Source organism: Varanus komodoensis, unplaced genomic scaffold (genome assembly GCF_004798865.1).
Source record: "Varanus komodoensis strain SLA01 unplaced genomic scaffold, ASM479886v1 scaffold42, whole genome shotgun sequence".
In the NCBI taxonomy this organism is placed as follows: domain Eukaryota; kingdom Metazoa; phylum Chordata; class Lepidosauria; order Squamata; family Varanidae; genus Varanus; species Varanus komodoensis.
In genome coordinates, this window is record NW_025335972.1 from 1,004,339 (window position 1) to 1,020,885 (window position 16,547).

The window sequence follows — 16,547 nt, forward strand, 5'->3', positions numbered from 1 at the left end:
CCGAGGCTTCGGCGAATGGGGCGGCATAAAAATGTTTTAATAAATAAATAAATAATAAATAAAATCCAACGAGTGCAGATATTAAATCCTCACAAGATGTAATTAGACTAATTCAGGAAAAGGTTAATTGTACTTATCTCATTAAAATCAAAGAAAAATTAAATGAGTTACAGGTAATTTTGCTTTGATTTCAATATATATTTCTCCAAAACATTAACAACTTTCTGTGAGTTGTAGCTGTAGTTCTGTAAATTCATGGAAAGTAACACGGGCGGCGGGGGGGGGGGGGGGGGATTGATGTAATCTTTACAGATATTTATTCAAATTAATGGTCTTTGCAGTTAACAAGGTTGTGAACTTCAATTCTCAAACAGAAGATTGCCTAAAATAAACATATAATCTCTTCTCCTTCTTACTTATTCTAACCATCTGACAACTAGTATTATGGAACTAATTAATCAATAGTAGCCTAAATTGCAATGCAAACAGTGTCAGGTTAAGGGGTGATGGTAGAGATTAAATCATATGAGATTGCTCTTTGCCTCTCCTTCAGTCTTGCTGTTCTATTATTCTTTCCCTTATCCACAAACACACAACAATAGGGTGACAGAGCTAGGACCCTGAAAGGCCAAGCAGATCCAAGGACGTTTTGATCTCTAAAGGGGGGGGGGGGGAATACCCAGCTATCCTTTCTTGAAAGGAATAATCCACCAGGAAGTTCTCCACACACACCCCACAGATTAGAGTGGGGTTCTTGGATAGCTATGGTTCCATTCCAATGAGATTCCCTGGTGGATTATGCCCTGGAGTCAGTCAGATCTTCCTGGCTTCTACTCCATCACCCCAATGAGGGCCCAAACATGCTTCTCAAGGCAAGAGCATCTGCCGGTCTCAACGCACCATCTCATTCCTTATTATTGTCCCAGTATTAACCGTTCTTTGGCCCAAAAGACTCCAGAAGCCCAGGTGTCACTTACCCCTGTGGAAAGCACTGCAAACCCCACCTTGCTTTCCAGGCCCCCAAGCCCTTTCACTGTTCCAGAGAACCTGGAGAAGAGGTCAAAATTCCTCCTGCTGGCTCTGTGCCTAGCAACAGCCAAGCCAAACTGTTTTAAACAGACTGCCCGAACAGGAACCTACCTGCCTCTTTAAGGAGGCAGAATCTCCAAGTGGAGCATAAGCCACTGAGGAAGTATGTTTGCCTGTGATTGGCGAGGGTAATATTTTTCCTTTGGGAAGCACCAGGCATGATCTAGATCATAGTCCAAAACAAAGTCTAGCTCAGTGAGGAAGGTGGGACTTCCAAGTTCAAGGAACTAAAAACCTCATAAAATATAGCTGAGTCTTCCAGTTAGCCCAACATTGGTGGCAATATTGATCCCACAGAAAGAAAGGCACTATACTGGTCACAGAGTACATGTTTTGCTGGGATACCCAGTAGTTTAAAAATGAGTTCAGAGCTGCCCATCAAATTGATCAACTGTTCATTATACATGACAAACTTGCATGAAACATGGAAGTTCATACACCTTCTTTAAACTGACAGGCAGTATTCCAATATTCAGGAACAAATCAAGTTTAAAAAAACCACACACACCACTGAAATTCTCTCACTTGTTCAGTTAATTATTTCTTCCTACCTCTATAGGGTCTAACTAAACATTACAAGAGAAACGGAATAGCCATATCTCAGGGTCACTTCTTCTGGATACACCAGATGTGTATCCTGAATGTGGAAGAAGAGACCATGAATCAATGCAGTGCTTGAGAGTCAATGCAGTCAGTGTGGTCCTTCGGTTGGTCCTGTGCAGCTTATATATATTCTCAGCATCCCAGACTGGAGTTTTGCTTTACAGCCTCGGAGCACCAGTGAGGGAACCACAGTTAGCTGCTAGGGTAAAGAGGCTGTGAGTGGGGGAAAGCAGCAAGAAAAAGGGGTTTATTCCTGCTCTTCCAGTTTAAATCCCTGTTAGCTCTTTATGTGAATTCACCAGCTATCCACATTCTAATGCATTTGTCTACAACCATCACATGAAGTCTATAAAATCCAAGCCAATAGCAATCTGCCTCAGAAGTCAATCTGAGAGCAAAGCAAAACTTTGTAAAGCAGTTTGCATAGTAACAATGCAATAAGCACAAATATGTTAATAACAGTTTCATAAGAGGACTAACCAAAATCCATTCTTCTGGGCATGAGCACAGCTACATTAGCCACAGATCCACCTAACATACTTCAGCAGCCTTCCTTATGTTATGATGAAACCATCCTGAAAGATTCAAGGTCTCCCAACTGTAGATGCTCCCCACAAACTATTAAACCTTCACCCAAGTTCAGAAGTGAGTTTGCAGCCATTCGGTAAGGAGCCATTGGTGGCAGCTCTTGCAACAACCCACAGCAATAGCTCACCGGATCATCAGTATAACTGCCTTTTGGTTGTAGTTCTGCAGCAGCCGGGCAAGGGTGGGCTCCCAGGCATAAATACTGGAGCAGATAACATCACCCCTATCTGACCATGGACTCAGAAATGAGTCCTGGAACTTCCTCTCAGCAGTGCCAAGCTTCTCCAGTTCTACCTTAATCCTGTTGGTGACCTCACCTGTGGGGCACAGCCCTGCCGGTGCTGGCATGCCTTCTGCTCCTCCGCTGTCTGCCCCACCCATGTCAGGAGTGAGCCTCCGGGCCACTCTGTGTGCTCTGGGAGGGGCAGGGCATAATCTGACTAGCCAGGGTTCATGAGGGTTTAGCTTCGGCACGCGTTGCCAGCCCCACGGTTCATGGAACACAAAAAGGTGAGTGTATCCTTCAGGAGCAGAGTAAACACAACCTGCTCCACATATCGGGGAGGGTGGGGAGAAGGACTTCCATGAAGAAAGCAGGACTTTTGAGCAACTCTTTCTGCCAGGACCCCTTCTGCATTAATCCTCACGCTCAACGGTAACGGAGCTTAAGTACACAGCATTGCCTTTGCTCCAATTCACTCCTTGTTGATCTATGCCTCTTTATTTTGTTTTGAAAATTAGGTATAAGTTCCTTGGAATGAAATTAGGTATAAGAACCTTATGTTACTATGTAATGTGAGTTGTACACTGATGAGACTGCATAATAATAAGCGTTTTTAAATTTATTTTATTATTTTATTTATTTAGAAGGTTTCTATGCCGCCCCATTCGCCAAAACCTCGGGACGGCTCACAATAAATAAATAAGCACAGTATAAAACAATATAATATAATTTGTTAATATAATAAATTAAGGGTGCAATCCTCTGTATGTTTAGTCCTACAACTTCCAGCATTCCCCAGCCAGCTGGGAGTTGTAGGACTTTTTTCTGTTTAAACATACATAGGGCTGCATCCTAACAGAGATACATATTTAGAAATATGCACAAATATACCATATTTGTGACTTACAAAAAAGTTACAAAAGTGGCTTACCAAAAAGTTCAAAACATTAAAATATCTCATGATATACTTAAAGTATTAAAATGCAGAACACTAAAACATGTATATAAAACATGACTAAGAGCATTAAAACCAAAGCCACTGAGAGTCAGTGTGGTGTACTGGTTAAGAGTCAGGGACTGGGACTCAAGCAAACTGGCTTCTAGTCCTCACTCGACCATGCAGCCAACTGGGTGACTTTGGACCAGTCACAGGATCTCAGCCCAACCTACCTCACAGGGTTGTTGTTGTTGTGGGGATAAGATGGAGAGCAGCAGCAGGAGAATGAAGTAAGCCGCTTTGATGTAAGCCACTTGGGCCTCTAATGACAACAATGAATCAGGTGCACTCCCAAACCAGTTAAACACTGCTGAAGGGGGAGGGGTGAATCTCTCTGTCCTTTCTACATACACCTGACCTTTGCTATGAGGGGGGGGCAGCTGGTCAAGAGGCAAATGGCAAACTCACATCCCCTCCTCCCACCACCCCAATGGAAATAAGAAACCCAGCTTGCTCTATCCCCAGTAGGTTACCTGTTCTGTAAAAATGCCGATGCCATCTGTATCATGGAGTGAAAGGAACAGATGGTAGGGGTTCCTTATACACCAGGGTCCTGACCCCCTGATCCCCCCCACTGTAATTCCAGTCCAAGGCTCCCTGAAAGGGCTTTTAAGTTCCCTCTCCCCCTCCCCACCCACCACTCCAACTTGCAATGGTAACACAAGCCATGCCAAGTCAAACAGATTAATGAGTCTCAAAGCAGGGATTAGACACTGATATGGATAAGGCAAAGGCACAGGATGGGGGTGGGTGTCAGAAGGGCAAGGAAGCCTGCACAGACCGGGTGTTGGTCATTAGAGGTTACAAGGAAAATCCCCCAGACCACTCACACAGGACAAGTGCTTTGTACACGCTCCAGCTCCATCTTCTATCAACCAAATCTGAGGCAGGGAGAAAGAAAGAAAATCAGCAACCAATGCACTGGGATAGGAAAACGTGTTTGTAAAACCTTCACAATGTCTTCCACCCATGGAGGGATGGAAAGGAGAGGGCAGTACACAGTCCATCTGGATTCTGAGGGTTATAAAACACAAGGGGTGTTAGCTCTGGCTAGGAGGAATAGGAAGGGGAAGGTGGCATTGAGAACAGCCATTCCCAGCCTGCCAAGGATTTATAAACCCTCAAGGCTTCTCAGTAGCAGACAGCCTGCCCATCAACACAGGGCAGCATTTGTCTGGTGGTATTTGTGTCAAATCTGTCCAGGAGTCACCTATATAAGGCTGTCACCTGGTTGGTGGATGAGGGAGACCCCCTGCCAATGCCATGCAAGAGTAAGACAAAAGACAAAAGCAAATCATAGTCTTTGCCAGCAGATCTAGAGAAAACCCAATTTCAAAAATGCTGAAGGGACAGATTGCATAATTAAACCCTTCCTAAAAACTGTAACAATCACTGCAGGGGTCAAAACAGCCCTATGTTGTATGAACTTAAAATTGTGGAAGCATCTGAAGAATCCTAGGAAGGGGGCTTCCTCTGTTTAAACCTCCTGTTTTTAAGCCCCTGACGCCTTTCTCCTGAACCATGGTTTCTGTTGGTGGAGCACCACAAGTCCATACCCAGGGGGTTTTTTTTGCCAGTCAGAGTGGGGCAGAAGGGATATCTAGTAAGACCAAGGGGTTCCAGTGCTACCAATCAAAGGACATTGTGCAGCCATTCCGCTATTTCTTTCTTAAAGGGTTTTCGGAGGTGAGGGGGGAAAAGGCAGAAAAAGCAAGAAGAAAACATGGGAGGATGGTGCATGGAAGATAATGTCATCAAGCTCCCCTGTGAAATTCCATGAATGAGGCAGGGAGAGGATGACATTAAAGCCTTGTCTGGAAGCACCCATAGTCTACTGAGGATTCATTTCATGGTCACTAAGAACAGTGGACACAATAACAAAAGAGGTGGAGTGGCAGAGAGGAACTGTGTGAGTTTTGATGCCTGCAATGTTAGGAGGATGAAGAAGTACAGGAGCTAAGATTGTCAAAGTAGGCTGGATCTACCTGGAGTTTTTACTGGAGAAGGCAATAATGCTAGGGAAAGTCAAGGGCAAAAGAAGAAAAGGAAAGCCTCATATGAAACGGATGGATTCCATAGATAATTCCTCTATGGAATCCATCCATTTCATATGCGGCTTTCCTTTTTTACATGAAATGAGCAAGGCTGTCAAGGCAGGGCATTTTGGAAGGCATTCATTCATATAGAAATATAGAATATAGAAATAGAGCGAGTCAGAAGGGGCCTCCCGGGCCATCTAGTCTGACCCCTGGCTCCAGCCGGCTCCGCTCATGACATGCCCACCATGTGCATGTCCAGCCTATCGTTGAACACCTGCACCAATGGGGCCTCAACGACCTCTTGCGGAAGCCCATTCCACACCCTCGGGGTCCTGTCTATCAGGAAGTGCTTCCTGGCATCTGAATGGAACCTTGGTTCCGTGTGACATCCCCTCACATACCTGCATGTCGCCAACAAATATGGTCACCATAAGCTGGAGTTGACTTGATGGCATGTAACAACAACACCTGGACTTGGGCTTAACAATTGAGCCTACATTCAGCCTTTGAATCCAATTTTCAATAGCTGAAGAAAGATGTCAAGTCATAATAAAGAAAATCTCACCACTGATTAACCAGCACTTAAAGCTGTCCCTTGATTTAGACCTGACGAAAACTATTCTGAAGCAGGCTTAAGCCTCAATGCCCCTTTTTCAGAAATGAAGCACTAGCTAATTTGGGAAGAGGCTCATTTGGAAACTCTTCCAATTCACCACTTGCATAAGATCACACCTTTGTACCATGTTAACAATTTAATTGATACGCCTGTTCATAACCTCTGAACCACTGGCATAAATGAGAAGATCTATACCATCTATAAAGATGCACTGAAAGGTGGGGGGATCTACACTGAACCTTCAGTGAAGTGCAATCTCATACAGATATTAAGAACCAAGTCAAGAAAGTAAACCTTACTTTCAGATAAGTGGGTACTGGACTGTAGTCTAAACGGACTTGAGGCATAAGTGACCCATATTAATTGAATTAAAATGTCTGCATCTAAAGTACCAGTCTAAACACTCACACACACAACCTGCATGACCAAGCATGCAAAAAGATGTGCCAGTGAGCTGAGCCTCATCTACTTCTCATACTTTCCCCACCAGCACCAAAAACTTGACAGATTGCTGCTATTTTGAATTACCACGTAGCCAAAAGAAAAGCAATTCAGACCCAGGGCAAAGAGTTTAGCTGGCTCAGAAAATCTATGTTTGGGGTTTTTCCCACTCAGTCCAAGGAGTTTGGCATTTCAGTACTCAGCATCAAGCCTTGGCAATCTCCTTCTCTGCTTAAAAATCTAAGCTGGCTGCAAGTCCACCTTCCAACTCCACCCTACAAGCTTCTCTTTCTCCTATTCAAACTATGTCCAGCTTGCAGCAAATTAAAGGCCTGCATGTAAAAATTACAGGGCACTGATTCCAAGCAAGAACAAGAGACGCAATGACAGTCTGGCCGCCTAGCCTCTACTACCCAGAATGCACAATGCCCCTGGATTCATTTTCTGGGATCTGTAAAGAGGAAAGTAGACCCCATTAAGTTAAAAATAGGCAAGCCCCACAGCTCCAGGATGCCATTAAGTTAGAAACAGGCAAGCCCAGCAGCTCCAGCAGAGGTTCATTAGCTCTGAATGGTCAACCAGGGATCAGCGGATATGCAGCAGGCCTTTAGAAGCTTCCCTGCCCAAAACAAAATGCTGACCCCCAGTTTTCCCTCTCCAGATGAAACACTAAACAGAGGCTGAACACATAGGCCCAACCCTGGAATATGCCCAGGATAAGAACCACTCAGAGGGGGGCAGATGGGCAAAGAACAATCCACAGATCAGCTTACAGTGCCCTCCTCCCAGCTACAATTCGAGAAACCCTGCACAAGCAGCATTAAGGGATGAGAAGGACAGTGGGGAGGGGTTCAGGGGCGATTCAGGACCCTCTGCCCGTCCATCCCACCAGCAATTACAGCCCCGTGGCTCTCAGAAGCTTCTGTGCACACAGTGGGCCCATATGGAACCTATTACGGGTTCTGCAAAAGTACAGAGGTTGGAGGGAGGAAAGAGAAGCCAAGTGTGGGTGGTGTAGCAGGATGTATCCTGCCCTCACCCTGCTATGCGTTGTGGGGGTAGGTTAACTCTTTACATGTCACAGAATAGGAAGGAGGAGGCAGCAAAAGGGGAAGAGCTTAATCAAAAAGCAGAGCCTAGAGTTAGGAAAAGGCAGGAATGCCAGCTTCCTAGCCAACTCCAATAATGGAATCCTGTCATGGCATTTTGACTAGATTAGTTTCAGGCCCTCTCAGTGCTGCTAGGTGTGCTTACCCCCAACCCTCAATAAGTCCATAAGATACTCTCCATGTGTGAAGAACTACATCGTTTCCGGCCAAGTCTTGAAAATGTATCCAGTGGCTGGCACTGTTATTTATAAAAAGACAACAGTGCATTTTCCAGACTCAAAGGAAGGACCACTCTTTGCTCTGAGTAGCATTCAATCTAAATTATTATGGGATGGGAGGGGGAAGAATGGGAGAGATGATAATGTAAGCAAAGGCAGTTATATGGACTTGCTTGTCATCTTGTGCTGGGGTTATCCCAGCTGAGGAGCAAGAGGATTTGGTGTTGTTGCAATGCCGAAACAAAGCCACCATGAGACACAGATCTGTGGAACTCCCTGATACGCTACCCTGGAGAACAGCTACCGTGAGGCTGAATTGTGAGTGGACAACGGCAGTGTGTGGGAGGAGCACACTCAGGACACTTCCCATACTCCATGTCTGTAAAACCGTTGTACAGCAGCCCTGGACATGCTCCCCCCCCCCCCCCGCACACACACACAGTGCTGACTCCCACTGATTTCAACAGGAAGGTAGAAATACTATAAAATTCCATATCTGTAGCATCCCCAGCCAAGACACTATAACAGACCATAGAATATGGGATAACTCAGCTCCCTGTTACAGCACGGTATCAGTATATAAAGTTCAGACAGAGAAACAGGACCAAAAAACACAGAAAAGCCCACACGCTGACACAAGTGGCTCGTCACTGTTGCTGCCCTGCTTCTTGCACGGCCCAGAGAAGACCAGCAGGCAGGAGAGGCAGTTCATGCTTCCTGGCTCTCTGCCTGTCAGATAGGCAGGCTGTGGCACTGAGGGGAAAAAGGTTGAAGGGCGGCAGCTTCTGGTGACAATGACAGTGGAGTGGTGACTCATCTGGGGAAGAGGCCCATGGAGGGGGTGCCTTGCCTGAGGTCCCTAAAAAACCTGGAGCCACCCCTGAGGGGGAACCTCAGGGACAGGCAGCCTGGTATCCCCCAGATTTGGGGGATAACAGCTCCTATACTCATTTACCATTGGCCATGCTGGCTGAGACTGGCAAAAGTTGCAGTCCCTGGTATCTGGAGGATACCAGATTGTCAGTGCCGAACCTCAGATGAAGTGCATGGTCTATTGTTCTGACCCCAGATCATGCACACTTTGCAGGTGGAGGGGCAGGGTGGTCGCAGATGGGATTGGTCCCAGGGTTACTAGGAGGGCCACTTAGGTCTGGAGGTCGGGTACACTGTGTATTTTTTGGATCTCAGACAGCTTTCTACCAGACTGCATAAGGTCTCTTAGGTGTGTTGTACTTTCTGTCTGTGCTACTGAAATTCATATGATGGGAACTGTGGCATTTTTCTGTAGCTTTTTTCTGTACCTTGGATTGTCCTGGCCATGCACCCATATCAGCTAAGTGTAGATGCTCCATGCATTTCTCAGTGGGACAGGACCACCTCTTCGGCCACCTGACTCCAACTTTATATCCTGCAGTCATTGCATTTATTTCTAATCCTTCCTTACAGCAGAGAATAATGACTTGATCATTTAGCCCTTGGAAACAATGATAAAAGAACATCTATAAAGTTTCCTCATTTATATCTTCCTGTTTTTCCCTTGTCTCATGACTTTACAGACTGAAAACTGTGGGCAGGGCCTGTCTTTGATTCCACACTTGTATGGCACCTATCTATTTATAGCTTCCAATTCAATTATGCCTATTATGCATATAAATTCTTCATCAGCATGGTTTTCTTACAGTTAAGCAGACTGGAAGGGTGCAGAATACACAGATGCAGGGCGCTAGTTTCAGGTGAGTGTGGGGCATTATGGGAAATTAAAATGGTGGCTCCAGATCTGACCTGCCTGAGGATATGGAGTCCTAACAGCAGTCCTTCAAATATCCGGGAGTAATCTGCTGATTCAGTCAGAAGGATCCAAGAAGTTCCCAGAGAGTAGTAGCCAACAATAAAAAGTCCCTTTTCTTATCACCATCTACACTAGTGAATGCAGTTGCATCTTGTAATAAGTTAAATATGCATTCTTAAAACAGTAAATTCTTTTTGCCAGTCCATAATCATCCTACAGCAAACAGTTTGAAATGGGGAGGTATTACAGGCAAACTTACTCCCCAAATCTTTCCCACTATGTTTGTAGGATAACTGTACCAAGGCTGCTGTTAATTTTCTGCAGTGCCAGCAGAACCTCACAATGACACAGCATTGGCACAGTGGTTAGTGTGTCCCATCCGAAATTATTTGACTTGCTGGCACAGCAAGACTCAGGTTCCAGTTATTAGCAAACAACACGCAATCTGCAATTAACTTCCACTTCCAACCTGGAGTTCTTTCCCAGCTCAGGCCTGGGTTTCCCCTCCCCACTCGGAGCCTGGCAGCTGCTGCTGACACAGTGAACTACAGCCCCAGAGCTCCCCAGCCCGGCCCCTTTCTAAAGATAGCTCTTCTCACCCAGATGGATGGAAAAAATTGAGGGGCCAGCCCAATTAGACAGCAGACAAGGAAAGGCAGCAGAAATCTCCCAAAGGTGCCCTTATTTTCCTGACTACCCCCCACACTATCAGGATTAGCTTGAGACATTTGAATGCCCAAGGTAGAAAAAGACCCCCACAAGAAGCGAAATCCACTGGAAGTTCTCCTGCACAAACTCATGTTCCTTTTAGATGAGGAGGCAGGAGGACCCCACTGTGAAGGTGCTCCTCAGGTCAGGTCAGGTCGGCTGTGGCTTTGTCACCTCTAACAATGTGGGAAACCACTTGCGCCAGGCACCCTCCAAAGTGGCCTTATGGTAAGACTTTGTCCTTTGCTGCAGGCAGTCCCCTCTGTGACCCAAAGGTGCTCTCTAAACTCAGGGACTCCACTTCCATGTCTTACTTTCCCTCATTTTCATCCACCAAGTTATTCTGATTATGTAGGGGGAAGAAGCAATTGGCAAGGGCAGTATGGATCTCCCAAGTTGAGCTTTGAATGGGCCAAGAGGAAAACACCATCTCCCTTACCAATCCCATCTCCTGCCATTAGTACAATATACTACAATGATCTTTTATATTAATTTGTACCAGAGAAAGGTGAAGGAATCTTTAGGCCTTTGTTTTCCCCACACTGGGCTGCAAGCTTTAATCAATACTCAATAAAAGCTTTTGAATTGGCCAGCTCATTGATTAATCTGTGGGTCTCAGTTACTTCTTAAGGCATTTTGTGTGGACTGTAAAAGGGATTGAGAAAGAGATGGCCTTTGTGTCCATCAGTAAACAATGTTGCAGCAAAACCCTAGGCAAACATCTGCAGGACTGTCATTTTGGTTTATGAAACTGAACACCAGCTCGGTTCTTTAAATACCTCAAAAAAGGCACATGAGGTTTTGTAATGTGCACATTTATTTGAATATAATTAAGGAATCATTTTTAAAGCAGATGACTTCAAAGTCTCTAATAAGACAAAGCTATTTTTAAAAATTTTTGTTTGCACCCTTGAGGTCCTGTTCTCATGTGTTTGTTTGATTTTTTTAAATATGTGTTTGTCCCAAAGACAAGAGAAAGCACTGACAGATGAACTGGTGTGTTAAATTACACTGCAGCCTTGATTTCCTTTAACTTGAGTTTACTCCAACCTTCTTTTTAACCCTTTGCTCCACTGACTCAGGACTATGAAGTCCTGTTCCCCTTAAAACTAGTTTTGAGTTTAACCAACAAAAGGAATTTGAAATGGGGCCTTCCTATCCCCTCCTGAGCCAGGCTCTGGCCCCCAGATAGTTCCTCTGTGGCTTTTCCTGGAGCCAGGATGTGGGTTTGCTTTTATGTCAACCCAGCAGCGTTCCTCAGGGCTTTGTAATCAAGATCGGGGGAGGAGATCAGAGACAGAACCATGTTTTGGTAAAAAAAACTGTGAGTATGGCACAAAGATGGCCCAGCATCTGATCCAGAACAACTCAAGTTTTTCCTGCAACCACAACAGAAAACACACCTAAACATTTGTTTCAAACAGATCTGAAGCCCCATTTCCAATCCTAAAGTATACCACTTCACTTCCAGGCTCCATATAGAAACCATAAATCCAGTCACCTGGCCCTCCCTCTTCAACCACAAGATTTCCCACTCCTTTCCAGAACCACAGAGTCAGCTCTCAAAACCTTTCTACTTTTACCTATATCAGATTGGAGGTAACTGAGGAGACACTCCACAGGAGTCCTGTCTGCCTCCCAGTTCCATATAACTACTATGCTCTGCTGCCTGCTAAAGAAGCCAGGATTTCTAGCAGACTTAATTTTCAAGCAGGGCATTTGTTTTCAAGCAGTGCAAAGTCAGCCAACTCCTATTGGAGGCAACAAACCAAGACTTCCTTTGTGGCTGAAAATGTGGATTGCAAGATGGAAGCACAACTGCAGTCGGACACACAACCCCTCCCCCCCCAACACACTCTTTTAAGAATGGAGTAGGCCTGTCTGGGTTTCTTTAGCCCTTCTGTGCTGGAGGAGTGTAAAATACATGGGGCTAGACAGCCTGCCATAAGAAAACAAAAGCAAAATCAGTAGTCACCCAGCCCCTCCCCAACAGTAGAGGTCTACCTTTCACACCCCTATGCAACTCTCTTGCCACTGCCACCCAGGAATCCTGGCCTGGATCGCTGAGGCAGCCGACAGGGTTGGCTACAGGGAGCTTTTCAGCTCTGCTTTGGGCTTCCTTCTCACCTTTTGCTCAAGGGAGAAGTGATATGAGATGATCCATGATATGAGAGAAAGGAGAGATCGCAGCTAGGATGCTTGGGGTTCTTTCCCCAGCACAGGGAGGGAAGTACATCCTAATGGGTAAATCATGCTTCGGAGGGAAAAAGGAAGGGACATATAAATGTTATTGCAACACAGACGATGAAGTAGTCTAGTAGATTACTATAACTGATTTCACTACGAAAGAAAACAATGCTTAAACCAAATTGCATGGATTTTACAAGGAAAAGCCTCTGTCTGTAGAGTTTCTCTACACTGTGGCAGCATCCACCCTAACAGATCCCCAGTCTCACCAGGTACCAACTCGGGCACAGGATTGAAAAAAGGCACAAAGCTTACACTAGTCTGAATCAACAAAGGAAAGAGGTGGAGATGGAAAGGGTTTGCTTTCCCTGTCTCAGGGAACAAATCTGGGACCAGAAAAGGACCCACTTTTAAGACCCCATTCCATTCCCCTTCCTACAGCAAACCCCAGAATCCAATTATCCAGGTCCCCAGGCATCCTGTTCCAGCCACCAGGAGAACCTCCTTCCAATTAAAGACTGACTCCTAAAGCCAGGAAAGAAACTGGCCTGATAAGAAGTGACACTTTACAAGCACCAGTACCCAAAGATGGGAGAGGGGTTGAGGAGAGAGGGCCCATTCTTTGGTCTTATTCTCAGCCACTGTGAAGGAGAGTTATTTGCAGCTTTCTTCCTTAGGAATCTCTCCCCTGCCACCCAGTAGCTCTTCTCAGACTGTTTCTAAGAATACCAAACTTGCAAGGGTGACTCAAATGTGTCAGTATCATGTGTGAGATTCTTCACAGCAAGAGAAGCAGGGAGAGGAGAGGACACACACCTGAGGGTTTGGGTTTTTTTTTTTTTCCCATATTTCACATTTGCATCAAGGGAGGATGCAGCTTGGAATGAGACACAGAAGAGAGCATCCCATCCTGTCTTAATTCCATCTAGGAATATATGAGCAACCAAGAGATGCGACCAATCCTGTTTCAATCCTAGTAAACCAGAAGCACACAACCTGTGGTGCTCCAGGCCTTGCCTGTGGCTCAAGAATATGCTGCTACCATGTTTGCCCCTGCTTGTAGTCTCTCCCAGAGATCCTCACAGAGTTCTCCTTTCCTAGCAGCAAAGAAATAGCAATCTGAATCAAGATTGCTGGGGGGCGGGGGGGGGGGGAGGCACACATGGAGGATGCCTCCAACCCTCAGGCTAGCATCGCATGTGACCCTTGGGAGACAAAAACTTATGTTTCACACTTTGAGACCACGTGTGAGCAAGTGGCAGGGAGTTCCACTGGTGGAGCTGAGGCCAAGTCCACATGAGACAGATTCAGAGTAGGGAAACTGATCTGCAGGAAGGGTAACAGCAGCGCATTGAATGCTTATGGCCAAGAGAGGGATGGAAGATTGCCTGAACTGGGTCTAGAACAATATGAAAATAATGGATGGGAAATTAGAATGTCTCACATCTGGAAAAAAATGACTCTGGATTCTCCCCGGAGGCAACTGAAGTCTTACACAAGATGCTGGGATAGACTTAGAGCACACAGGCAGAGAAGCGGGTGTTTTGGAGCCCCCCTCCCCCGAGTCTCCTTCATTACAATTTAGCAGCATGCCTCTTTGTTTCAAAAGCTGCTTTCTGGGTCTTGTTGCAGGTTTGGGAATTTGAAAAGGAACGCATCAAAATGGCACTGCTGCAAGGAAACTAGAATGATAGTCTCTAGCCGAGCACGCCTAGAGTTGCGGTAAGGAAGAATGGACAGGATAGAGGTAATTATGGAGACGGAAAGACTGCACTACCATTGTAAGCACCTTGGGGCAGGAGACTACAAAACAGGCTGCGTACTTCCTCCCATAGTCTAGGATCTCTGGGTTAGTTTTAAGGGGCAGAACGTTTTGCAAGATGAGACAAAAGAAAGAAAAGCGACCCATTCTAATGTTAGCAGCTATCGTGATCCGAAACTGCTGCAAAAGAGAGCAATTAAAAAAACAAAAACAAAACACATTTGGCCGAGCTTTTGCGCGCGCGTGCACACAGACCTAGAAATCCTTACCAGAGCACACATTTTTCTCCCCAAAGAGAGCATCCAGCTGAACTCTAACCACTAAACCCCACTCCCCCAGTACAAAATGCTTAGCCTAGACACTCCTCATGTTCTTTAAGCATTCAGCGTGACTTCCCTCGCCAAAGGTGTAAACCCAGACCAGGAATCGTCCCACAACCACCCAGCGTTACCCAAGGCGCAAACCACCAAGAAAATAAAAGCTCTCCCCACCCCCGCCGCCTCGCTGCCCACAAGTAAGTATCCCTTCGCGCTTACCGGCTCGAATCTGATGTGAAGAAGCTGCTCCCCCTTCGATGTGATAGGAGAACCTGATGGCTTTGAACTGCTGGGAATAAGATCCACTGGGTTCCGGGCTGGGCATCCCCACCATGCCAGCCCTCTGCATGATGGCACTGCAATTCCACCCCTTTCTCTCCTTCAGTCCCCTCCAAAATCCCTCCGAGATCGCCCCCAAAACGTCAGGCGGCTTGAAGTCCCCATCAAATTGCTCGATTCCCTTTTTTAAAAAAAGCGAATTTGAACGCAGCTAAATCGACCGGATAGATCCACTGTATGGTGGAGCGAAGAAGGGGAGGGGGCGATGGACACGGTGTCTGTGGATGGGGTTTTTTTCTTTTTAAGGGAGATCCTTGCAACAAGTCAGCACAGCTCTCGAAATAAGCATCGCCTTGGCCAGGAATGTATCAGAAAGCAAGCTTATCCACGTTGGAGTGTCTACTAAATCCCCCCCCACCAGCTCCACTTCGCTTCCTCCTCCCCCTCCTCTCTCCACACACAGACTCCTCGCTGAGCGGGTTGGCTCTTTCATACTGCAGCGCCAGGCGCTGAGAACAGACTGCTTGCAAGAAGCTTTTCCAAACCCTCCTCTTCAGCCTGTTGTTTTTTAAAAATAAATTTTAAGAAATGGGGGTGGGGGATAGATATGGGATTTCATTAGCCACACACAGCCGTGAATGTCGATTGGCTCTTGCATCCTGTCTAGGGAGGAGGAGAATTTTTGCCCTCTCTCCAGGATATTGACAAAAAGGCTGAAAAAAGGGGGTGTTGGCAATTTATTTCCTCACACTTGGGAAGGTTCCACTAACAGCTGTTGTTTGAAAAATCAGCTCGTTTTGAAGCCAGTTTACTTCGAGGTGTCTCCTCTTGCCCATTTTCTATTCTCAGAAGATTTTCACTCTTCAGGGTAAGTCCAGACAAGGGGAGAGAGCTAAAGGCAGTCTTTGATCACTCCTACTGTTCAAAAAATTGTGAATTTGGGAGCTCAGTTACCCCCACCCCAAAAGCTTCTGTTTTCCCCTTCTCAAATCCTGCTTTCTTCACCTATAACATGTTCATCTGTTGTCAGGACCTTATTGTCACCTTGGTCACAATCACTCCAGAGAACATTTCAAGCCAGTTGTAACTTCTGATCTCTGCATTCCCCATAGCAAACTAGGTACTTTCCACATGATTGAGACTCCAACTCCTGTCAGCCTTAGCTAAAATGACCAATTATTAGGAATGCTAGTAAGTTGTAGTTGAAAACATCTGGTGGGCAGCAGGTTGAGGAAGGCTAGCTTAAAATGCATCTATCCTTTCTTTCCCCATTCCCCCATAAATGGTCACTTTGTTGTAAGAGAGATTTTCTTTCTAGTAAAGCTCGAAAAAAGGTCAACAACTGATCTCCACTTTTTTGTCTTTTGTTCCCATCTAAAATAGAACCTCTTGGAAGTTCTGGTACTCAAGTTTTCCAAAGAAATTTCACAATTTAGTATATGTCTAACACTGTTGTAAGCTGTGATGTGTTTTCAAGCAGCTACATCCTGTGTTTCAAAACATAGTATTAATAGCATGGTCTGGATTTTTATGGCTTCATAATCAAATTCAGTTGTACTTTTTAAAACCACTTTTGAAACTA

General features: G+C 45.6%; 1 protein-coding gene across 1 annotated transcript in view; it reads right to left on the minus strand.

Annotated features, from left to right (window-relative positions):
- The window catches only part of FGD1 (FYVE, RhoGEF and PH domain containing 1), a 65,887-nt gene extending 50,476 nt beyond the window's left edge, over nucleotides 1-15,411 (minus strand). Inside the window, exon 1 of the mRNA XM_044443471.1 lies at nucleotides 14,906-15,411. Coding sequence (XP_044299406.1) covers nucleotides 14,906-15,035 — 130 coding nt within the window. The 5' untranslated portion in view covers nucleotides 15,036-15,411. The remainder of the gene's footprint in view (nucleotides 1-14,905) is intronic.
- Nucleotides 15,412-16,547: the final 1,136 nt, after the last annotated feature.